This window comes from Ursus maritimus, unplaced genomic scaffold (genome assembly GCF_017311325.1).
Source record: "Ursus maritimus isolate PB19 unplaced genomic scaffold, ASM1731132v1 scaffold_7, whole genome shotgun sequence".
NCBI classification, from domain to species: domain Eukaryota; kingdom Metazoa; phylum Chordata; class Mammalia; order Carnivora; family Ursidae; genus Ursus; species Ursus maritimus.
In genome coordinates, this window is record NW_024426885.1 from 58,429,641 (window position 1) to 58,455,170 (window position 25,530).

At 34.1% G+C, this 25,530-nt stretch overlaps 1 protein-coding gene across 1 annotated transcript in view; it reads left to right on the forward strand.

The window, feature by feature from the left end:
• The window catches only part of CTNNA3 (catenin alpha 3), a 1,592,500-nt gene that overhangs the window by 1,497,042 nt on the left and 69,928 nt on the right, over window positions 1–25,530 (forward strand). The window contains exon 16 of the mRNA XM_008695933.2: window positions 22,641–22,822. Within this exon, the coding sequence (XP_008694155.2) occupies window positions 22,641–22,822 (182 nt within the window). The remainder of the gene's footprint in view (window positions 1–22,640; window positions 22,823–25,530) is intronic.

The following is a 25,530-nucleotide window of genomic DNA, read 5'->3' on the forward strand; positions in this document are numbered from 1 at the left end:
TCATCTACTGGTAAGTGAATTCAATGAAGGCAACAATTTTAATCTGGTTTTTTTCCCTTTGATATATCCCCCATACTTAAAATAGTATTATGCACATAGTAAATAAGCCATAAATATTTACTGAGTAAATAAATGAATGAATGATGTTGATTATAAATGTGCTTTGGGAAAAGGAACATGCACGGAAAATTTGGGGGAGGGGAGTTATTTTAGAAATAACATTCGTATCTAACCAATAAATAACTTCCCAAGGAAACAAGTGAGATAATTATAATTTTTTGAAAATGATGTTTTAGTAAAGAATTACCCAGACGATAGTCATTTGGAAAAATTTTCTGAGACTGACGTGTTTAAATGATTCTTTGCCTTGTCCAGTTTAGAGGTGTTTATGATGGACATCTGGCTTCCAAGTGCTGCTCTTTTTTCCCATTCTCTGAAAAATTTGTATTTTTTGTAATGTTGAAAACATAACATATAAATTAGGTAATTTTGAATCACTCTCTGGTGAAATAGGAGATTCATGCTTGCTTCTTTTCCTACTAAGGACAATGTGTATCAAATAATGGTTAAGGTAGTAAAAAAAAAAGGAGCTCAAAATAAAATAATGTTTTAATAAATCCTTTGATATTCTAAAAGTTACCTCGTACACTGAAAGTAGCACAGTCTAAATCTAAGTTTCTATATATGCATATTTTTAATCAGCGAGTGATTATTAATGAATGTTTAATTTTTAGAAATGTGAATGTGTATTTCTTATAATGAGTTGCATAGGCTGTAACAGTATATATACCTAAGGCTTGGTTAAAATCCCATGTAAATATGAATGAATATAGAACATAAAAATTTCCCTCAGAGTGGAGTCATCAGCTCTATAAAGCTCATGTACTTTTAAGAAATGGCTTTTTAATATCTTTTTAATTTTTAATTTATTCTTAAATTTTATTCAAGTATAATTAGCATACATACAGTATATGCATACAACATATACAGTGTTTTATTAGTTTCAGATGTACAAAATAATGATTCAGCTGTTCTATATATTTCTCAGAGCTCTTAATTCCATTTATCTATTTCACCTCCCCTCTGGCACCCATCAATTTGTTCTCTGTATTTGAGTCTGTTTTCTTGTTGGTGTCTCTTTTTATTTTGTTTGCTCATTTGTTTTCTCTCTTAACATTCATGAATGAATGAAATCATATAGTATTTGTCTTTCTATGACTGACTTACTTCACTTACCATTGTATGCCTCCCTGTATTTATTGTAGCGTTATTTATAACAGCCAAGATAAGAAAACAACCCAAGTGTCCATCTATAGATGAATGAATAAAGAAGATATGGTATATATATACAATGCAATATTACTCAGCCATAAAAAAGAATAAAACCTTGCCAACTACAGCAACATGGATGGACCTAGAGAAAAAAAATACGTTAAAAAGTCATACCTGAGGGCTCCTGGTGGGCTCAGTTGGTAGAGCACGTGACTTTTAATCTTGGGATTGTAAATTCGAGCCCCACTTGTGCATAAAGTTTACTTCAAAAAAAAAAAAAACCTTAAAAAAAGTAAGTCATACCTGGACATGTTTCTCTCTTTCTGATTCTAAGATAATTAAAAGAAATTTTAATTTCTTCTAAATTCCAATTTTTGGAATCAGACTCCCAAGTTTGAATTCTGATTCTGATGCTTACAGCTGTTGACTTTTGGCAAGTGACTTAAGTCCTATGTCTCAGTTTGCTTATTTTTTAAAATGGAACCACTCACATCATAGGATTATTGTGAAGTTTATGAGTCAATATTTGTAAGAAGCAGCACACAGTGATAAAACTTAAGTGACCGCCATCATGGTGCTCATTACCACCAATACTACTATCATAGCCATCATCATCATCATCATCATCGTCATCATCATCATCATCGTCATCATCATCATCACCATCATCATTTGTGAATGGATTCACATTTATAAGCTTTCTGTTAGTTCCTCAGGTTGGCAACATTCACCGTCCTGATCAATTCTCTTCAAATTCTTCAGAATTTGAACAGTTTGTGGAGAGCCAGTATGATTGGCTGAGCCAAATTCCCTTTTATGTGTAAAGCCTTTTGCATAGGATTTTTTTCATGGGTTAATTTGTGGATGGTGGCCTTTGAGTCAGGTTCCTGTACTGATCCATTTTTAAGCTATAGCTGAAAATAAAAGAAACTCAATTTTTTTCGTTGGGTAGAAGATTACAACAGGAGCAATACCAGGCTATAAGGGGACACTGGGTGTGTTGAATGTTAAGATAGGCACACAAAGTATAATATTACAAGAAATCAATGCCATACTGTTGCCAGGGAACTAAGAGTTATCTGTACCCAAGAAATGTCCAGGAAACGCTTGCTTGTATAATTCATGGTCCTGGGTCATATATACACGGAATATGTGGTCCACAGAATAAAAAGTGAAAACATTACAACCTGGCTAATAAAATATTCACATTCCACACTAATAAAGGCAAGTGCATTGTACAAGTAGGAAATTTGAATAAATTCTAGAAGTCTATGACAATATACAGAAGCTATCTGTCCAGACTATGTAGATAAGGGGAGACACACTCATCAGTCCAGGGAATTTTATAAAAAGTGTAAATTATGTACTTCCAAAGCAACAATTTAGAAGATTTTTATCCCTCTACCCTCCAGCTACCATCAGCCCATCCTTGAAATTAAAAGTGATAGATTTTTTATCTCCCGGCTCTCTCTTGGGCTTAACTAGAGAAGAGGTGCCCAAACCCCCTTTTTAGCAAAATCCAGGGTGCAAAGAGAACGTAGGTAGGTAGCAATGAAGTGCTTTACAGTTTCAATTAACTTGAAGGTTAGAACTTTAAAAGAAAGACAAGTCCTCTAAAATTAGCAATAACACATATTTACCTTTTTAATAGTTCTTTTAAAAACTGTAAATAGCATTGATCTTTGGTTTTCTGATGGAATTTTAAAGTTTTACAAATTACTAAAATTGATTTTGATAATGTCAGTTTTTTAACTCTTCCAATTTCCTGTGGTACCAAAATTGCATATCTCTCCCTCTGTCCTCTGTCATAGATATGTCTTTGAATAAGCATACCATTTTCTATAGCCTATTAAATCAAGAAGGAATTGTATACTTGAAATTAGGCAAATGTGACTTGGGATACCATGATCGTAGAGTTGGCATCAAAGTATAGTTTTGGTGAAGTTGGGATTAGTACAGCCTTCCATGGAGGAGTCAGTATGACAAGAAAATAGACTTTTAGTTTTAAAAAAATTCCAAATTTATCTTCAAAAGTTATGTCTTTTATCCATAACGTATCTGGGTATGCCCTGGCATATCCCCGTTGTCTACTCTGCTGATGATAATAATAATAGTAGCAGCAGCAGTAACATAAGAATGATTTACCAAATGCTTAGTATGTTGCAGGCATTTTAAATTTTTAAATTTCCCCACAACCACTCTTTGAGGTTCATATTTCTATCCCCACTTCATAAATATACAAAAAGAAACACAATGGTAAGTACCCACTATCACATAGTGTGAAGTAACAGACCTGAGACTGACCAGGATGTCCCTGCCTCAAGGACCTGCTTGTCCTCCTGCCCTTCCCCTGCACAACATAGCTACCCTTCTTACAGACCAGGCTTTCAATAGAACTACTTGACCAAAATCAGTCCACATAATCCTGGCAAAAGTGCTAGATTTATGTGAGATGAGGACTGATGTGAAATTTGACCTTAAAATCTCATTCATTTTGAAATTGAGCTATATGGAAGTTATTACATCCATTTACTTGTAGTTGTATAGCCATGAGTGTAGCATTAGGTTAGTGAAATGACAGTGTTAAGAACTACTATTACTAAAATTCCTTAAAATTATATAAAATGAGGGGGCACCTGGCTGGCTCAGTTAGTAGAGCTCGTGACTCTTAATCTCAGGGTGTTGTGAATTCAAGCCCCATGTTGGTCATGGAAACTAAATTTTTCTTAAAAAAATAATAATTTTGAGGCACCTGGGTGGCTCAGTCCTTAAGTGTCTGCCTTCGGCTCAGGGCGTGATCCCAGGGTCCTGGGATCAAGCCCCGCATCGGGCTTCCTGCTCTGCTGGGAGCCTACTTCTTCCTCTCCCACTCCCCCTGCTTGTGTTCCCTCTCCGCTGGCTGCCTCTCTCTCTTTCAAATAAATAAATAAAATCTTCAAAAAATTTTTTAAAAATAATAATAATTTAAAATTATACAGAATGGGGTGATGGAGAAGAGGAATTCCATTTCCAGAGTATAGTTTCCGAAAATATGCAGAACTCCTTTGGTTCTATTTGCTTCTATTTTTATAAGAGGCACCAAGAAGTAAACAAAAGGACCCTGGCTTTAGAGTCATCATTGCTATGGTGAATCTTGGCTCCTTTTATTAGAATGACTAGATGACTTTTAGTAATTTTATTTCTCTGAGATTGTTATTCCTTATATATCAATTTAGATAATTCATACTTTGAAGTATTGTAATTGTAAAGAATGTATGTAAAGGATCTGGTACAGTGATAGAAACATAACAGGTGCCTCACACATGGTCAGCTTTATTCAAGTATAGTGTTTATAAAATGCAATAATGTCTAATTATAAGGGACTCACATATTGTGAAGTGGATGAAATATGAGCCCTTTAAGTCAAGGTGAATCAGAGTAGGTTAAAAAATATATGTTTTAATTTGTGGGGAAGGAATAGAGAAGCAATTATGAGGAATGGTAAATAAAAAGGGCAGGCAGGCAGGAAGGAAAGAAGGAAGGAAGAGAGAAGGGGGGTGGGAGATTACCTTGAGGTAGGGAGATCCCTCTATTTATCAGGAGTGATAGTGTACAGTGAACTGGAGAACATGACTAACACAATCTGTACTAGATAAAAATAATAAATATTTATTTTTGTGACCTTGTGTTAATAAAGGACCTCTAGGATACCAAAGACAGAAAAATAAAGGAAAAAGCAGGCAAACTTTACTCCTGAGGACACAAAAACATAAACCAAACCAAACCAACAAAGCACAAGATCAAGTCTGAAAAATTGTTAGAAGTCATCAATTTGGAGTGCTAAAGATCACAATTTCTATAAGAAAGTGTTTATATATAAACAGATATTCACTAATCACTAGGAAAAAAATGACTGCACTTCCCCCACCCTATCTCCCCAACAGAAAAATGGGTGTAGGACCTGAAGAGGATAGCCACAAAAAAGACGTGCACGTTTACAATGAACGTGTATGGAGTTGCTCCCTCTCATCAGAGACTACAAAAATGGACATCAAAAGTGATGAAATTCTATCTTTTATTTTTTTTTAAGATTTTATTTATTTATTCGACAGAGATAGAGACAGCCAGCGAGAGAGGGAACACAAGCAGGGGGAGTGGGAGAGGAAGAAGCAGGCTCACAGCAGAAGAGCCTGATGTGGGGCTCGATCCCGTAACGCCAGGATCACGCCCTGAGCCGAAGGCAGACGCTTAACCGCTGTGCCACCCAGGCGCCCCGAAATTCTATCTTTTAATATATTTACAAAAATAGAAGTTTGTTGATATCCATCGTCAGAAAAGTTTTTTGGAAAATGAACACAATTATACACAGTTGGGGGGAATATTAATTAGGGTAAACTTTCTGAAAAGAAATTGAAAATTATCCATAGAAGGTCTTTATAAAAGTGCTGCTTCTTTGTCTTCTGGAATTTTTCCTCAGACACATTTGCAGAGATACAAAAAAGTATCCACCACTGCCTACTTAATACACATATATATGCATATAGACATATGAGCGTGGATATCTATCTATCTCTCTATCTATCTATCAATCTGGAAAATGCCTGGTAACCATTGAAAACTTGTAAGTAGGTGATACTGAATCTATACAATGAAATAAAAGATTTAAAATTATGATAAAACTATATTGTACAGATATCAAAATACTTTATACTGAATTTGAAAAAATAAGAAATAACAGAATAGAATGTATGATATGATCCATTTTTATAGTATAATTTGTAGAAATACTCACATATATATGTAATATTCAGGGATAGCCATTGAAATATCACTTTCAAATCTTTGGTGTATAAAACAGTATTCTATAATTACACAAGTACTATGTATGAAAGTACACAGACAAAAAAAAAAAAAAAAAGGCCACCATGCCATTTACAGTTTATGCATAATTTTATATACCCACATGGTCCAAATAAATTTTAGGGAAAAAAAAAAGCTACCTACAATTTTACTATCTAGAGAAAACCATGGTTATAAATGCATTCCACCAACCAATAAGCGCTTGGAATCTGTCAAAGTACTAGAACTACAGTTAGTGACTAATTTTTCAGTCTGGTCCTAATTGATAGTGTAGAACTTTGCCACTGCAAGCCTGTTGCTAAATTATTAAGAATGATCCAAAGCAAAATACAGGTTGAAAGACAGACTAACACACTAGATACTGTTACCGGTGGGAGAGTCAGCATTGTATGAATGGTCTTGGTTCTTGGATTCCCCAGGAAAGATTTACCTGAGGATCTGCGCTTGAATACAAACAGCCCTCAAGATGAGAGAGGGAACAAGTCCAGAGGTAGCAACTACACTGGGATTCGGGGTGTCTTGTCTTTTTATGTTTGCGTAGTCTATGGGTCATAGCTAGGGTGGTCTCTGACCGAGTTGTTGCCAATCGTCCAAGGGACTCCTCCTGCCATTGGAAGGAGGAGTTTTGGGTCCTACAAGGTTCTTGCTGGAACTGTCATAGCCACCTTCCCCCACGGGGGTCAGGGGGAGGCTGGCGGTGGAGACGTCAAAGCCACAATGTAAATATCTTATAATGAAGCCGTAGGTTACCGTGGAGCAGAGGTTGAAGAGGAGAGGGCATGTTCTGCACCTGTGGCTCTTGGTCTGTCAGCCCCAGGGTGTTGGAAGCCATAAGCCCCAAAAGTTAGGATGTTGTGCCCTCAGCCTTCTAATGTGTCATTTATTTATCACCACCTTTGCCTCAGCTCATGTCTAACTAACTGCCTCCTCTAGCAATATCACTGGCTCCATAATCTGGATGGCAAATTGGGATCAATCTGAGACAGTGTCCACTGACGTCTGCACAAAACATGAGTCCCCTTGTACTGTTGACATTTTGGATCAGACAGTTCCTTGCTGTGGGGACAGCATCTCGGGCTTCTACTCAGTTGAGGCCAGTAGCACCTTCACCCCAGCTGTGACAACCAAAAACATCTCAAGAGATTGCCAAACAATGAGGTGGGGCTGAGAGGGTAGGAGTGAGGGGAAACCAATCACAGAACCAGCCATTCTTTTTTGGGAAATTTGTCCTTTGCCGTTTTGGGTCCTTCCGAATTATTTTTATGTTAAAATACTCTTCTTTAAAAAAAAATAAATAGTGATAGTGGCTGGTATGTTTTTTCGTGTTAAAGTTTTTCTCCTCACCCTTTTGTTTTTGTTTTGAATGTGTGCGGTGTGTGTGTTTGTGTGTTTTATGACCTTATTTAGTAAATTAGAATAATTTGCAACATATGTTCATCCCTCACTTTTTTTTTTTTTAATTTTGTAGGCCTGTGCAATCCCCTCCTTAAGTACCTTTGGCAAAAAACATTCTATCTCATCTTTTACTTTGAAAATGTTTCTAATTACTATAGATTTTCTTTGTGAGCCATTTGTATTGAGGCTGCAATAGACGTGGTATATATCTTTCTGAAAGGTTCCTCCAAACACCCTGGAGTTTTACCTTGGAAAGCTTCTCTCATTGAGGCCGTAATTTTATGATCTGTTTGTGCTCATCTATAATATAAGCACGGCTTTGTCTATATCCTCAGTGCTAAGCTGGGCTTACGTGTCAGATGCAGCCTCTTGAGGAGAGTCTCATTTCTGGTTCATGAATGGAATTTTACGCAGAAAAACCTTCTATTCTGCTAAGTGCCTTTCTAATCCAGATGTTTGCCTCTCCAAATTCACATTCAGAAGACAAGAAGAATTACGTTTTGTTTATTTAATTTCGGTATGTGTTCTGCCCATATGGATTTAATTTATACACACTTAGTGGATTGTTCGTGCTGCTGATGGGGGCTGGGTGTTACCGGTAACCCTGTGTTTTCATGGGTGCGGCAGCAAAGGAATGTTTTACACGTTTTGAATCTCAGGCAGTAATTGTACCAGATTTTAACATAAATACCCATGTAAAATTATTTCTTTGGAACTGCATAAAAGGAATTAAATTGCTTGCATTGCATATGGAGGGAAGAGTCCTTTAATTGAGATCTGACAAGGTAATTTAGCAGGAGATTTCAGAATATATCAAGTCTTGTGATATTTGTTTGGAGAATTATGAATACTATAGGCAGTGTGATGATGAGCTTAAATATATAAAAACGAGCTGCCTGTGTTTAGCACTTAAACTTGAATTCTTTGAGAACTGTTTGAATCATCAGAATAACATACGAACGTTGTGACTCTCTGGGAACACTCTTCTGTGTTTTCTCCTTTTTTTTTTCTTTATCACAAAATTTTTAAAAATTAAGAAAATGCAGACAATAAAGTTATGCCATATAAGGAGACAAATTATTCAAAATACCACACTATTCACTCATCACCCCAAATAAGCTATAACCTATTCCAGGTGTAGTTGAACTGCACTTTGAAAATTACTATGATCCAAATGACTGGATGATAACTAGTTAAATTATACCAACATACACCAATTCTCAGTATGGTACACTGAAAACTCATGATGAGCCTAAAAGGACTCCTTCGAAGTAGGCCAGCAAGTAAATGAGAGAAATCCATCTCAGTGCTTCTCCATCAGGTAACATTTCCTCTTCCTACCACTTTATCCATATGCCCCTTTCTCATTTATTTTCCTCAATGATTTATTTCTCCCTAACAGTCATTTTATTAATAATAGTGAATAAAAATACAATGTCAAACTTTGGAAGTGGGTATCTCATTTCATTCTTGTTTGGTAGATCTTTTTAAACACGCGCGCATGTCTGTGTGTGTCTGTGTGTGTTCTTGTGAAACATCATAAGGCTCAATCTTGAAAAGAGGAACTAGTTTGAAAGATTCTTTTGTTAAGTTCTTCAGTGTTGATTTTTCCCATGTTGTCTCACTTTGTAAATTCACAAGGAAGGCTCTATCATTTTCCATTGGAAGAATTCTTGATGATTCTTATCTTGTGAGGAATATCCAGAAAGTCCGAGCCTCTGGGGACCAATTCCTAATTACTGCCCCAGTATTCTGTCCTCTAAGATCCCAAGGAAGCTTAGTTGGATTGTTGTACATCATCTTAAGCAAGTAAATACCATGTAAGTAGATAGATGGAGGATAGATACATAACACTGAAACTTGTCTTTGAAATTTGCATCTTACAAATTGTCTGAAACATTTTATTTTTATTTATTTATTTATTTTTCTTTTTCAAGTTTTTATTTACATTCCAGTGAATTAACATACAGGGTCCTGTCTCTGGGAAAAACAGTTCAGAATTCACTTGGAGATTTATTAAATTAATCTTTAGCTTAAGGAGGCGTAGAGAAAATAGAAATATGCACTGTGTATATAAATAAAACGTATTCAACTCATCAAGATGAGTTGGAATTCTTATTTTAAGAATGATCTTTTTTCTCAATTCCAAAAATTCTATTGAGAAAAATGTTTACTTAGGAAACATCTACTATAGGCACTACCCTTACAGCCAGTTACATTTCTTTACTTTCTAAGTGTGCCTGCATTTTTATAGGCAATTTAGAATTTTAGAAAATGTTTACCAGTTTCTAGTAAATTTCAAGACATTGCAGACTGCAGGAGAATCTAAAACTAATGTCATTGTAATAGAAGATCTATTCTGTGGGAATAGTCTACAGTTGTGCAGTGTTTCATGTAACATTTGGACCAGGCACGCTTTTGGAGCCTGTAAGGCGACATTTGGAAAGTACATTTAATCTCTTCTAAAGACTCACTACCATTCCTGATGTCAGTCAGTTGGAGAAGTGGGTGCTCAGGGAGCTGGAATAGAAAAATCTTTTCTCTCTGGGACTTGGTTACCCATGGTTATATTTGGACACAACATGTCTAGTTGAGGGCCTGGGTGCTCAGTAATAGATCCTAAAATAATTTCCACGGTATACATGGTAAACAATAATTAGGATGCAATAATGAGACAGATTTTAGATGCTTCTTTACCAAGAACATATTACTCTGCATCTAACCGCCATTTTTCATCTGTAACATTTTATCCAATGTGATATATATATGTATATAATATATACATATATATTTATATATAATATATATAATTATATATAATATTTATTTATATATAATATATAATTTTATATATAATATATAAATATATATTAATATATATATAAAATCCAGTCTCATGTTAGCTGGCTATGGTTAGTTAAGAGAAATTATAGAAAAGCTACAATTATAGTACAGTGAATTTTTCATATAGTTTTCACCAAGTTTCTCTTAATGTTGACATCTTGCATAACTAAGGTCTATTTATCAAAACTAAGAAATGAACATTGGTATTATACTATTAACTGAACTATGGACTTCATCAATTTTTCCACTGATGTTCTCTTTTGTTCTAGGATTAAAGCCAGGATCCAACATTGTACTTAGTTGTCACATTTCTTAGTCTCCTGTAAACTATGACAATTCCTTATCCTTCCTTGTCTTTCATGACCTTGGTACTTTTGAAGAGTATCAGGTATTTTATAGAATGCCCCTTGATTTAGATTTGTCTGGTGTTTTTTTCTCAGTATTATTTTAAGGTTATGCATTTTCAGAGGGGATACCATAGAATTCATGTGTCCTCAGTCCATCAAATAAGGAGGTGCAAGATATCAGTAGGTAACATTTTTGGTGATGTTGGCCTTTGTCATTTGGTTAAAGTGTTGGCTGCTTACTGGCTTTTTAACCATTGTAAAGTTACTATTATCTGTTCTTTGTAATTAATAAATATCTTGGGGAAAATGCTTTAAAACTATTCAAATCTTATGTCTTCTCAAATAATTATCTACTACTTTTCATATGCATTGCTGAATCTTGCCACAGATAGTACTTTGGTGTTTGCCTGACAGTGATGTTCCATTTTCTTTATTTCTTCTGCATTTATTAAGTAGAACTAAAGGAAGAGCTATTTCCTCTTTTGCATTATTTATTTATTCAGTTATTTATTTCTATCATTATGGGCTCATGGATATTTATCATAGTCCATAGATTTTAATCCTGTTCTGTTGACCGAATTGCCTCACCTTATGTATTGGCTCTGATTTCTTTTTAACATGTCCTCACTGTTTTGATTTGTTTTGGTTTTGGTTTTAGTTTTAGTTTTTGTTTTGTTTTTTTGAGAAATTGGTTACTTTGTGACATCATAAGATGATCTAAGCTCAACTAAATTGTCAGCTCTTTTAGCTGAACTCACTTTACCAACGTCCAATGGCATCTGCCCAAGGGAAGCAAGATTTGCATAGCATTTCTTCCAGCGAGTATCTTTTCTTTCCCTAGACTGGTTATGTTGTGACTTCTGAACAAGATGACCTTAACATTTCTCCTATTTTGAGTAAACTTTAAGTCGGTTTCTTCCTGATTACGGATCACTGAATTCCCTTTTCTTAGACCATTTACTTCAGCAAACTTGGTTGTAAGTTCTTTCTGTGCCCCTTTGACATGCAGGTATTCTCCCAGCCTCTTGCCAGATTTACAACCCAAGAATATTCTCAAGGACATGGGAGCCACCCCTTTGAAGTGTAATAATCGAGAAAGAGTGCATCTACCAGCTTCTATTAATAAGCACCATTAGCACACTCAGATGGCTTAATCACATTAACCAACCTCCCCCTTAATGTCGCCCAATACTTTTCTACTAACACACCTCAGTACTTAAAAAATCTCTCGCCTTTTGTTTCAGCAGAGTTGAGTTCAATTTCTCTCTCCTAGAGATTTTCCTTACATGCTTTACTTCTCCAGTGCAATTTTTTATTGACACCTCTGATAGGTTAAAAAAAAATTCATGAACTTTTAGATTTTGTGACTTGCTGTTGTCGTCAGTGTGGGAGCAATGCTTTCTCTAATTTTCTACATCATCAGATGAAAACCAGATAAATTATAATTTTGAGATTTTTTTTCATTCCCATTTTGTAATGTTCCTGTGTTACCCCTAAACACTTTCACAAATTTTTCCATACATGCCAATTATGTATGTGGATGATTTGTAAAGAGTTTAAAATTGTTGAGTCACTACAACAGAGTGATAAGGGAACAGTCAAAGAAGGTTAGTCTCAACTGAAAGCAATAGATCAGGGAGGGCAAAAATGCAGAGCAGATACAAGGTCTATGGGAATATAAGCCCTCAGAAATTTATAGAGCTCTTACAGCAAGGAATTTAATATTCTCAAGAATGCATGATAAGGAGTTTGACTCAATTTTATTTAAATTTATTTAAATTTCAAAATATGAAAACTTAAGTTAACTGTGGGTCTTAGATCACAAATAGCAGAAACACAGACAATTACCTGGTAATATAGTCACAAAAAATAATATTTGGGATTTTGTGGAAATAATATTTGTGGAAACATATATATATGTATGTTTTATATATTAACTGAACTATGGACTTCATCAATTTCTTCTATATATATATGTATATGTGTATATATACATATTTACTTTTTAAAATATCTAGCAAGTGATAGGGTATATATTATACAAAATTATAACTCTTTACTTTTCTTTAGGGATTTCATAATCTGTATTCAACTAACAATAATCTAATGAGAATAGTTTTTTCAATCTTCTTTGCCATGTATATGTGATGACAGTTATTATGAGCATATTGGTGTAGATTACCAGTCATAGTACTATATTAAATCATAAGAATGTAGTATATATACAAACATAATATAAGACAAGCAAATATCATGAATATTTGAAATTCTATACCACATTCCTCAAATTGTTCTTTTATCAAGAAAAATTGTTGGAAAGATGGAATGAAATGTTCAAGTCCACATAAACTATTTTAAGGGAAATCTATTGTTTATATTGTTATACATAAAATACACATATAAATTTTATTAAATTATATTTATTAAAAATTAAAATTAAGAAGAAACTAAACAAAGAAACAATAGAGATGCAGAATTATTTTTCAAATTATGCCCATTTTAGTGGTAGACTATTCTTATACCTTGTCAAGATTTTGTCTTTAACAAAATATTTTAATTAGTTATAAATGAACACTAAATGTCACACCATCAAGGACATATGAAAATCATACTTAGTAAGACAGTTGGCTTCCTAGAACTCTTACAGAACAACTTATTTCAGACCAAAATACACATTTTTGAACTTAAAAATAATTATTGGAATTGTTTTTCAAATTGTATCCCATGCATGCTAAGTTCCCAATCAAAATGTACTAAAGAAAACTTGATATTTTCTGCCCTGGGAGATGGTACAGTGCCATATAACTCTACAATGCAGTAGAAGATCAGTAAATGCTGCATCATGATGTTGGAGGTGATTCATTGTCTATATTATGACCAAACACTATTGTACTATGCTGTAATACAGTGACAGGATGAAAGTGTTGCAATGTGAGCGGGGAAGCTTATTCATAAACTGAAAGGCCCCCATTTAGCTGCACTTTCTGTCTCCTCCTTGATAGATTTTCTTTCCCTTCCTTGGGGTCAGACTAGCCCATCTTTTGTCTACTTCCGGTTTACTGTAAAAAGTGGCGTGGAATTCAGGTAACCAGACTTATATTGTGTGCAAAGTAAAAATGACTAGGCACTGAGTCACATCCTAAGGGTACTCTTGTGAATAAAATAAATGGGCTTCCAGCGCTTGTTTCTCACAGCCTTTACAATATTTACTTATTGAATCTTTTCTTTGTTTTACGTAGCTATGTAGTTTTGAAACTTGAGGATTTCTGTATTGTTATTCTTGGCAGCACCTTAAGACAAAAGTATTTTGCAAACCTTGAATGATAATCTAAAGAAAACACAATGCAATTGAATTTAGATTCGTTTAAGTCCTTGTAACATTTAAATTAAAAAAAATATATACAGGACTGTTTAAATCAGAATACTTAAATCAGAATACTTAAATCAGAATACTCCTATAAACTTCTTAAAGTATGTTCTTTCCTTTGAGTTTGTCTGTTTTGGAAGACAACTTATAATAACCCACCTGCTTTGGTGAGACAGAAACCAGAGGGAAGATTTTAAAGGCTTGGTGTTAAACCTATAAACCTATAGCTTATATATACATACGTGGCCATGCTGTGGTCACATCTATTAAAATGGATGTCAGATTTGTTTTTTGAAGATATTTATTTGTTTATTATTTATTTATTTATTTGAGAGAGAGACAGAAATAGCAAGAGAGAGCACAGGAGTGGGGAGGAGAGGGAGAAGCAGGCTCCCCATTGAGCAGGGAGCTGGACGCAGGGCTCTATCCCAGGACCCCAGGATCATGACCTGAGCTGGAGGCAGAGGCTTCACTGACTGAACCACCCAGGTGCCCCTCATGTCAGGTTTTTGATCTCTTCCCACCAACACCACTTTTTTGAGGCTCCATGCAGATCACCACCTTTAAGTTAACAACTTTTCTTTTCAGAGAAAGGCTTATGCTGCAGCCACATTTATCTATATCTCAATTATAACCATGCACGTGAAGATCCCGAATGAAGTTGTTTCCTATGGCCTTCAGCCACACTTATCTATTTGAGAATTACCATTGTTTTGGTTTTTACTGGTAAAATTTGCCTGAACTACTTTATCTCTTAGTCCCAAAGGACCCAGCATTGAACCTTCAGGTATATATATCCAAGGAGAAGCAGAAGTGTCACTGGTCAGGGATGTGGCTGATAGAATGGCATTTTGGGATAAGAGAGTTGACTATATGGCCTCTAAAATCTCTAATGCCGCCACAAAACTGGAACATAGAAAATATTATTTTCTCATTGTTTTTTATTTTGAAAAACTTAAGCATACAGAAAAACTTAAACGTACTAGTGCAACATACACCCATATTCCCATGACCTAGATATAGCAATTCTTTTTTTAAAAAAGATTTATTTATTTGAGAGAGAGAGAGTGGGGTAGGGGCAGAGGGAGAGAATCTTCAAGCTGCTTCCTGCTGTGTGCAGAGCCGAAGGTGGGGTTTGGCATGGGGCTCGATCCCACAACCCATGAGATCATGACCTGAGCTGAAACCAAGAGTCAGATGCTTAACCGACAGAGACACTCAGTCACCCACTAGACTTAGCAGTTTTAACATATTGCCAGAGCCATATTTGCTTTTTTTTTCCTGAACTACTTCAAAGTAATTTGCAACATCTGAAAAAAATTATCACTTCCTAATGTTGTCTAATACCCAGTTTATATTCAAATTTCTCCAGTTGACTCCCAAAGCAGCATTTATGTTTTCTTAGAACAAGGACACACATTGGGTTCACAAATAAATATTACTATTTTTTTTCAAATTAGAATTAACCCTAGTGCTAAAAACTGCCTTTCAAATGAAACCATAAATAAGGAGATATAATGAAAAAAAAAAAAAAGTAAAGAAAACATTGCGAGGGTTTCATTTATAGGAGACAGGCATGTGTTCCCTATAGGTCTGATTTCCATGGTTGTTAAAGATGGATATTGATAATATCTACCTTAACTAGTATTATGTAATTAGGATAACTTTTCAAAAGTATTTAGCAAAGTGACTGGCACAGGGGAAGCATAAATAAATGTTAATCGTCCCTATTCTTATTATCGTTAGAACATAATCGATTAAGTCTGATAATGTAATAGTTAACTGTTTTGACACAGCCCCTGAAGCCTGGTAAAGTTTTATAATAAAATGAGATAGTTTTACACCTAAGGGAGCTGTTAGTGTAACTTATGAGATTTCAAGAGTGTTATTTTTCGACAGATGAGGAAACTGAGAGCTTTTTAGAGCTAATATATTTGTAAATTTGATTTAAAGGGCTATGCGGAAAAATGTAAAAATGTGTATCAGTCCTTCAGGCAAAGTCCAGTTCCAGTCCCTAAAAATCATTTTAAAATATGATGGAAAACTTTTCTTAATGAATTCTCAGGAATATGTTTGAAATCACAAGTTGGTATGCTGAAAATATCAATGCATAAACCTTTTCCATGAATTTGTTCTCCAAATTTTATTGAAGTTGAATTTCTGCCAGCAGCAGTTCACATTCTCTAAACTCCAGCAAAATGTTATACTATTTATATTCCTTATATATTAAAACACACCATTTCCCAAATGCCTTTGGGCTTATTAAAACACACACACACACACACACACACACACACACACACACACACACACATAAATGCTGCTATTAAAGTTGATAAACTCTGGAGGTACAAATGACAACACATGGATTTAAAGACCAAATCTGCCACTAACCAGCTGGATGATATTTTTCATGTCATTTCTCTTTCCTGGGACTCAGTTTCCTTATCTGCAAAATAAGCAATTTGGATTCTGGGACTTCTGAGAATAAGAGAATTATAATGACTTTATATTTCTATATGGTTTGTTGCTTACGGCATGTATTTACTCAATATAATTTACTTGGTTCCCGCCTAAGCTCTGTGAGGTAGCTAGGTGCGTATTTTTAATGGTCATTCCCTATAATATTATGGAAGTTTTGGAGGCCAAGTGAAGACATTTATATACATCAATCATAAGTACCATTTACTAAATCCCTAATATATTCCAAGCATCATTACTTACAGAGGTAATTCTAATCGTCAAAAAACCCATAATAAGTTTACCATCATGTTAACATGTGATAAAATTGGGGTTGAGGATGGTAAAGTTACTTGCTACAAAACTAGCACTTGGCAGAGTGGGCGCTTGGACGGAGGCCCATGTGACAACTTTTTTTGCATTTTTACTATCAGGACACCTTTTTTCTTTTCTTTTTGTCTTTTTAAAAAGATAATGAAAGTCATGGAAAGTGTTTAAGAAATAACGTAAGCACATTAATATTTTAAATAGTGGTAATGAGCATAATGAAATAAAAAGCAAATGAAAGGAAGGTAAGATTGATTGTGCTTATTAATACAGTCATAGAGAAATAATGAGGACCCACGTTTCAGAGTGGACAGGAAAAAATGTAGAGGAGAAATTAATTTCTACCTTGGAGAGACAGAAGCTTGAAAAGTATGTAAATGTAGATGACAAAGAAAATGTAAGCTCAATGCTACAAAATTTTAATCCCATAAGCCAATTCTTTTCTCCTATTTCTATTAACAACTATAAATTCTTATCATATGCATGTCTTACTTTCAGGAAACTTACATGCTAGGGGAAGGAGACCAATAAAACACAAATAAACATATATGTAGATACGTATATGAGGGAGAGAGAGATCACTATTATTTTGAAAGGTGATCCTGCTTTCAAAGACCTTTCTTCTAGTAAGATAAGATATATACATATTCACAAAAAATTAGACTACAAGAGAGAATAATATGAATATCTTGAAGGGAGAACTGATAACATGTTCTGAAATTTTTAAAAGAATAATTATGTACAGCTGGAGAAAAAAAGAGTATGGACTATATAAATTTGGCTTGAAAATAGAATTAAGTTTGGACCAACAAAGATGGGGAGAGGAAAGATTAGCAAAATCATTAATGGGTAATATCTCAATATATTTACCTGCAGCAGCAAATAGTTTAGTTTAGCTTGAGGGCACAGTGTATGAGAGGAAGTAAGATAAAATGACATTGAAAAGTGGTTAGGGGCAAAAGTTATGGTGATCCCTGAGACCCAGTAATTTTACTCCTAGATATATACTCAAAAAAAAAAAAAAAAGCACCAATATGTCCACCCAAAGAAAAATACAAGAATATTCACTATTCATAACAGCCAAAATGGAATACTTCCCAAAAGATCATTAATAGAAACACATAAATAGATGGTGTACATTTGCACAGTGGAATTCTGTGTGTCCAGAGCAAGGAGGATAAGCATACTATAACTCCATGCAACACAATAGATGTATTTCAAATATATAAATATTGGACATAAAAAGCCAGATACAAGAGTACATATACTATCATTTCATTTTTATAAAGTTCAAAAACAGGAAAATCTATAGTTTTGGAAATCAAGAAAGTGACGGTTCTTGGGAGATAGTGACTAGAATAGGTCCCAAGGAGGCTTCAGGAGTGCTGACAAACCTTTGGTTTCTTGATTTGGGTGCTAAGTACAAGGATGCACTCCGTTTGTGAAAATAGTTTCAGATGTGCATTTATGACTTGGGCATTTTTCTATATGAATTTTCTACTTTAGTTAAAGAAATTAAAGGATGGTATTTGAGCAATTAATATTCTTGATTCAGTAAGGAGACGTAGAAGCTGTTGTCTTAAGCTGAAGAATTACACAATTCTATTAAAATCAGAAAGATTGAACCAAGTGGTAATAAGACAAAAGGATTGAAAATGAAAGAGAGAATTGACCCGAACTTGTATAGCAGTACTGGGAAAAGAGACAAGGAGACGGATGTGATAAAAGCACTGGAGATGAAATGGACCAACTTTCCATCTGCCTAACAGAATGAGATACATAAAGAAAGGGAAACATTTTTTTAAAAGAGATTCAAGACTGGGTGGCAGGCAGGACTACCGAAAAACACAAAAATCAAGAGGATAAAGGATTTGGCAAATGTTAGCAAACTACCGTCAAATCTGGCTCATCAACTATTTTTGTACAACACATGAGCTGGGAATGGTTTTTACATTTTTAAGTGGTTGAAAAAAATCCGAAGAGATGTAATTAGAATAATATTTAAGACACATGAAAATTATATGAAGTTGAAGTTTCAACGTCCATATGAAATTTTTTGGAATACAGCCACACTCATTTGTTTGCATGGTGTCTCTGGCCGCTCCTGCCTTGCATAGCCCCAGAATTGAGTATCGCCCTAGAGTGCTGTGGTGTGGCCTGCAGAGCATAAATTATTTCCCATCTTGCCCTTAACAGAAAAATTCTGCTAACCCCTGCTTTAGAGCTAAAATTGTAAATTATATATATGTCATATCATATATAAGGGCGAGTGTGTAGATATAGATATAGAGAGATATAGATACTTGAAAATGCCTAATATGGTAATAGGCAAATACAACGTTTGTTGAAAAAGGAGGATAACGTTAGAAATTGCATTCTGAGGATCACCGTATGGAGTGAAGAACTGAGCCTGTTATTGTAATTTAACAGCTGGCATTTAAAAAAACTAAAGAAAATAAAAAGTGCTTCATACACATTTGTTCATTTGCTCTCTAAGACAACCTGTGAGGTGCATATCATTGTGTCTAGTTCACAGATGAGGAAACAGATTCTAGAAAAAATGTGACTATACTTTGGAGCATAATTGCATTCAAAAGTAGAAGGTGACAGAAATACCATTGAGTAGAACGGGAATATTTCGGTATATTGTGGGCTCATGTTTGTTGGCGTAATAATAGGACAAAAACTCTAGAGCCAGAATTTCTAAGTGTCCGTACTGGCTCTCCACTTACTAACAGTATAATCTTGAGTTCATAACTTAACCTTTGGCACACTCAGTTTCATAATATACTAAAATTAGGGTAGTAGTATAGTTACCTCATATGGCTGGGACAAAGAGTGAAGTTAAATATACGTAAGATGCCTGGAAGAGTGTCTGGCGTATCTGATGTTAGCTATTTTTGTCTTTGGCAAAAGATTCCAAAAATCAGTCGACACACAATATACTCTCATTTGGATGGCAGTGAGTCAAAAAGTCTTTGATAGCTGCTTATGTCACAGTTCTACTCTATAGATTTGAGCAGGAGCAGAGACATATCGCCAGCCAGCAGTAACATCAGAGATCCCACTTACCTGATTTGTGTTAAGCTTTGTTTCTTTGCTTATCTTGCACACAATTATCCAATGAGGGAGTTTTGCTCAGAATTCCTACATGTGAAGTGTTCCCTTAAGTCTCGTTTTGAAATGTTCGTAGTGATTCAAAATGATTAATAACATATAGTAGATCATTTACAGAAGCACTCAAAACCTTCAGGAAAGGTGCCAGGCAGTCGTTTAATGCTTTTTTGATGTTGTTCCTCCTGTGGGAGACTGAGAATTCACCAGAACTTTCCATTTCATAAACTATCGCCCAACTTTTGGCCCTTATCCTGTCAGAAGTAAACATCTGGTGATTATAATTCACCGTGTGAGTTGAGATGTTATTAAGGAAATTGAGTGCAACCGATGAGACTCCTGTGTGTGACAGGGTCAGCCTCAGTGCTATCCAATAATCCACTCTGGTCCCTGCATGGCAGGTGGGTAGCAGCTGCAATTACTGTCATTTTATGTCTGGAGAAACTTAGACAGGAGGGTTAAGGGACTTCCTTAAGGTCATATTGGAAATCAGTGGCATTCCAAGGAACAGAACTTAGAATACACTTAACCAGATCAACTCTTGAATAGTTTTAACTTTTTTTTTTTAATGAGGATAGTGAATAATTTTCCACCATATACCAGTGTATACTTCAAAATTATTTATTAGATCCCGATTCATGGATTTATTTGCTCTGAGACAAAGACCGTAAAAAGAGGTCCCAGTTGAATCTACCTTCATCTATTATTATTTGAAAGTTTTAACACTTTTTTTTTAAATGAAAATGGAAAGAATGGTAATGACCAATAGTCAAGATGGAGAAAATTCATTTCGATTTTTGAGCTACTTTAATGGGTTAGTAGCTTATAATTTACTTAATGTGCTTGCATACTATTGATTTCAGACATAAGTGAGCTGTGTCTTCATTTATGTGCCTTGCTATGTGCCAGCAGCAGAAAAAGTTGCTTTCCTTTTAGTAGACCACATTGCCTGAGAAAGGAAACTACAAACCATTCAGATTCTAAGGAAGAGACACCTCTGTAGTTCATCAGTTAAAAGCCCATTCTCATAGCTTAATTTAATTCTTCAAATAAAATAATGCAAAAAGTGAAAATTTCAAGTGCTAGGCATGGGAATATATTTTATAATTTTGTTACTGAATAGGAAGTAGCCATCATTTACTGAACATTCGTTATGTGTCAAACATTATGCTAAGGAATTTAGAGGAAGCTTCGATTTGGAAAGCTTCATATTTTATTTTCATGACTACATTAGAACTGAAGCATGGGTAATCAATGCTGAGATTTCACAGACACCAAGTTATTTTAGACCTTGAGTTAGTCTTATAAAAAACAGATAATAAATGGCAGACACCTGATATTGGTTCTTTAATATTCATTATTTTTTGTTGGATTTTCCGTTGACCATTCTTGTAATTCCTCCATTCATATATTTAAGCTTTTTTGCTCCTGTACACTATTGATTCAATAAAGTGTATTTCAGCTATTTTGAGCCTAATGTCCAGAATATTTCAAAGCTTTTTGAGGTGATTTTCCTTATTTCCCCATATGTAAATGTAAAAGGGGCTAGAATCTGGAAATATATAGGCATTGCGTGTATCACGTATTCTGTGTGAATAATAAATAAGTAAAATTTACTTAAATGATTTATCATTTTCACTACTCCCTCTGAGGCCCATGCACTCATTCTATTAGAATGTATATGGATTTTTTTTTTTTGAGAATATGATTGCACAGGATGCTGCATGCAGTTTTATGGCCTTGATACTATCAAATCACTTTTACTTCGAGATTCTTCGTTTGACAAAAAGTTATAGGTCCCAGGTGCTAATGCTGTGAATACGGTGGTTTAAATGTTTCTACCCTTCCCACATTTCAAACTGCAAGTGGAAAATGCAAGTTGCATACTGTTCAAAATTTGACATATCCAAAGAATAATACTAAGCCAATACAACAAGTTGACTGTGCATGGGAGAAGAGCACCTCAAAACTCAGGATTCTAATTAGTCAGGGCTGCCTTAATAAACCCTGCCCAAAACATTTTTACTCTTCTCTCAAAATAGTTTGTATGCACATACGTACTTGAATGTGTTTAATGTACAAAATGCATATATATCCTAATGATTTTAAACATGTGCTTATCTAATATATATGATTTGTAAATGTATACTATTATTGTTTACCAATATATATTCAGTGTTTGTGTAAGGATCTGTCTGAATGTATATACATACATGGATAAATAGAAATTATAATGTCAATAGACATTTCCAGATACTTTTGTTATACTCCTACTTTTGAAGCATATTATTGGTACAATTAAATAAGGTATATTCTTTTCTAATATATGAGATGCATTATATTATGCCTGAATTAATTTAAAATTGTATTGCATTAGAAATTTGAAAAGTCTCACATTTATATTAAGGAGCAGAATTAAATATGTCCAGATACTAAATTATACATTGTTATTCTCAAATTTAACATTGTAGTTCTAGAGCAAACATTTATAATTTAATAGATTTTTCATAGGAAAAATTAAGCCTAGAAAGTTTTGATTATATGACTTAAAAAAACTATGACATGTCTCTGTTATTAAATGAGCAAGTTTAAGAATATCCTGTAATGACCACTTCTTCCTAAAATGCTTTTTGACATAGTGTAATGATTATTAATCTACTTATCGCATGTTTTAGGCTAAGATGACTCAGTTGCCTGAGGCAGAAAAGGAAAAGATTGCTGAGCAAGTTGCTGATTTCAAGAAAGTAAAGAGTAAACTGGATGCTGAGATTGAGATATGGGATGATACCAGCAATGATATCATTGTTCTGGCCAAGAAGATGTGTATGATTATGATGGAGATGACAGACTTCACAAGGTAATTATGTGGGAAATGATGCATAACACTTATAATGGGTAGAAACATTTGTCACAGTAGTGAAACCTAAGTCTCTCTAAGTGGCAGTTGCTAAAAACCAAATGGTGGGAGAAACGCAAATAATATAAAATTAGAAAGTTGTAGGTGTGTAGTTCTAGAGGTTTTGGTAAATAAATATGGCAAAGTTTCTCATAAATGGCCAGAAAATGATTTTAGAAATCTCCTTTATATCCTCTCACCTTAGGAATGTTTTCTGCGTTTCATATTAGCCTATTATTTTACAAAGAAATTGGTAAATCAAATTATGATTTTGGTTGGAATAATCTGAATACTTGATTTCCATAGCTGCATAATTTTAGTTGTAATGATTTATGTGTCATCAAGATTAGTTTTATCTTTTGCTACTGAGATATCCACCAAATATATTTTAAATCATGGTGACTTAATGATATACAGGAAAGAATCATACATTATGTGTAAATTCTGAAAGCAATACAATGTTTATTATAGCGTCAAAATATTATTTTATAGAGCTAGCCAAAGAGCACTGAAATAATATAGTTCTTGCACTACCAGTTACTAAAATATACAAAACTACAATAATTAAGGTAATTTAGTGTCGGTGTAATTTTAAAAGCCACAGAGCAGAAGAATACTCTGAAGCAGACCTGGTACACTTAGCAAAACATGCATTTATATCACCATACATTATACACAAATATAAATTTTAGATGGAGTAATAAATGTAAGTTTAAAATCGTAACAAATGAAAAAAGGTACACAAAGCTTTTACTTATATTAAGATTGAGAAAGGCTTTCTAAGCATTGGAGAAAAAGGAAGAACTTATAAAAAGGATTATTAAATTGAACTACATTAAAAAATTCTGTAGATCAATAGAATGTCCTAAACAATATCAAAATATAAATGGATAATTGGGTAAACATTTGTAACAAAAAATAACAAAAACATGAGTCATTTATATATAAAAAATACTTAAAGACATTATAAAGAATAAAAAACCAAATATTCTAGAATGGACAAAAGACATGAGCAGATAATTTGCCAATTTCTCCCCATAAAAAATATGACCCATAAATCTGCGAATAATATTCAACCTAAAATAATTTAAAATAAAGTAACTTAAATTTATAAAACTGGACAAACTTTTAAGATAGGTTTGTTATAGGGAGGGTATCATGATGACTGTTCATTGCAGCATTATTCACAATAGCCAAGATATGGAAACAATGTTGGTGTCCCTCAAAAGAAGAATGATATATATCATATATATATGATATATATAATATTTTCTTTACATATATATATGGAATATATATGATGGAATATTTTATATATATGGAATATTTTTTTATGTGGAATCTTAAAAAGAAATCAGAATCTTAGAGTAGAATGGTGGGGACTGAGGGGTAGAGGAAATGGGGAGATGTTGGTCAAAAAGCACACACTTCCAGTTATAAGATGAATAAGCTTTGAGGATCTAATATACAGTACGGTGACTATTGTTAATAATACTGTATTGTATACTTGAAATTAGCTGAGAGTAAATCTTAAGCATTCTCACACACACACAAAAAGACAACTATATAAACTGATGGATGTATTACTTAACTTGATTGTGGTAATCATTTCATGATGTAAACATATATCAAATCCCTACCCTGTACACTTTAAATATATTACAGTTGTATTTTTCAATTATGCCTCAGTAAAGCTGGGGGGGGAGAGGATAATCAAAACAGTTCAGCGATGAGACCCTTATGTCCAAAAAGACAGAAACAGAAAAATAAAACTGTAATGCAACACACCAAATTGAAATAAATTTCAAAAAATACCATATGATCCAGTAATTTCACTACTGAGTATTTACCCAAAGAAAATGAAAACACTAATTCAAAAAGATACATGTACCCCAATGTATATTGCAGCATTATTCACAATAGCCAGGATAGGAGGCAACTCAAGTGTCCATTCATAGATAAGAAGATGTGGCATATGTACACAATGGAAGATGGCAAAGCCTTAAAAAAAAAAAAAAATAAGATCTTGCCATTTTCAACAACATGGATGGACCTAGATGGTATTAATGTAAGTAAAATAGATTGAGAAAGACAGATGCCATATGATTTTGCTCATGTGTGGAATCTAAAAACCAAAACAAATAAATAAACAAAAAGCAAAATCAGACTTATAAATACAAAGAACAAACTGATGGTTCCCAGAGGGAAGGGAGTTGAGAGATGGGCAAAATGGGTGAAGGGGTGTGGGAGATACAGGCTTCCAGTTATGGAACGAGTAAGTCATGGGAATGAAAGGCACAGCACAGGAAATATAGTCAATGGTATTGTAATAGCTTTGTATGGTAATGGATGGTAGCTACATGAGCATAGAGAAATGTGCAGAGAATTTGAGTTAATATGTTGTACATATGAAGCTAATTTTGTGTCAACTATATTCAAATAGTAAAAAGTTGGAGGTGTGTATTCTTAAAATCTGGACTTGAAATCAAAAACTAAGAGGAATGATAAAAGGGCTGAGGAATGTAACAAGTTCATCAAAATTAAAGAATTAAAAAAAATCAAAAACGACAAATTATAAAGTGTCCAAAGGAAAATAGATTCAAATAAAAATTCCAAAGGGGCATTGAAAACAAGCAGGCGATTAACTATGAGACAGTGATGAGATAAAA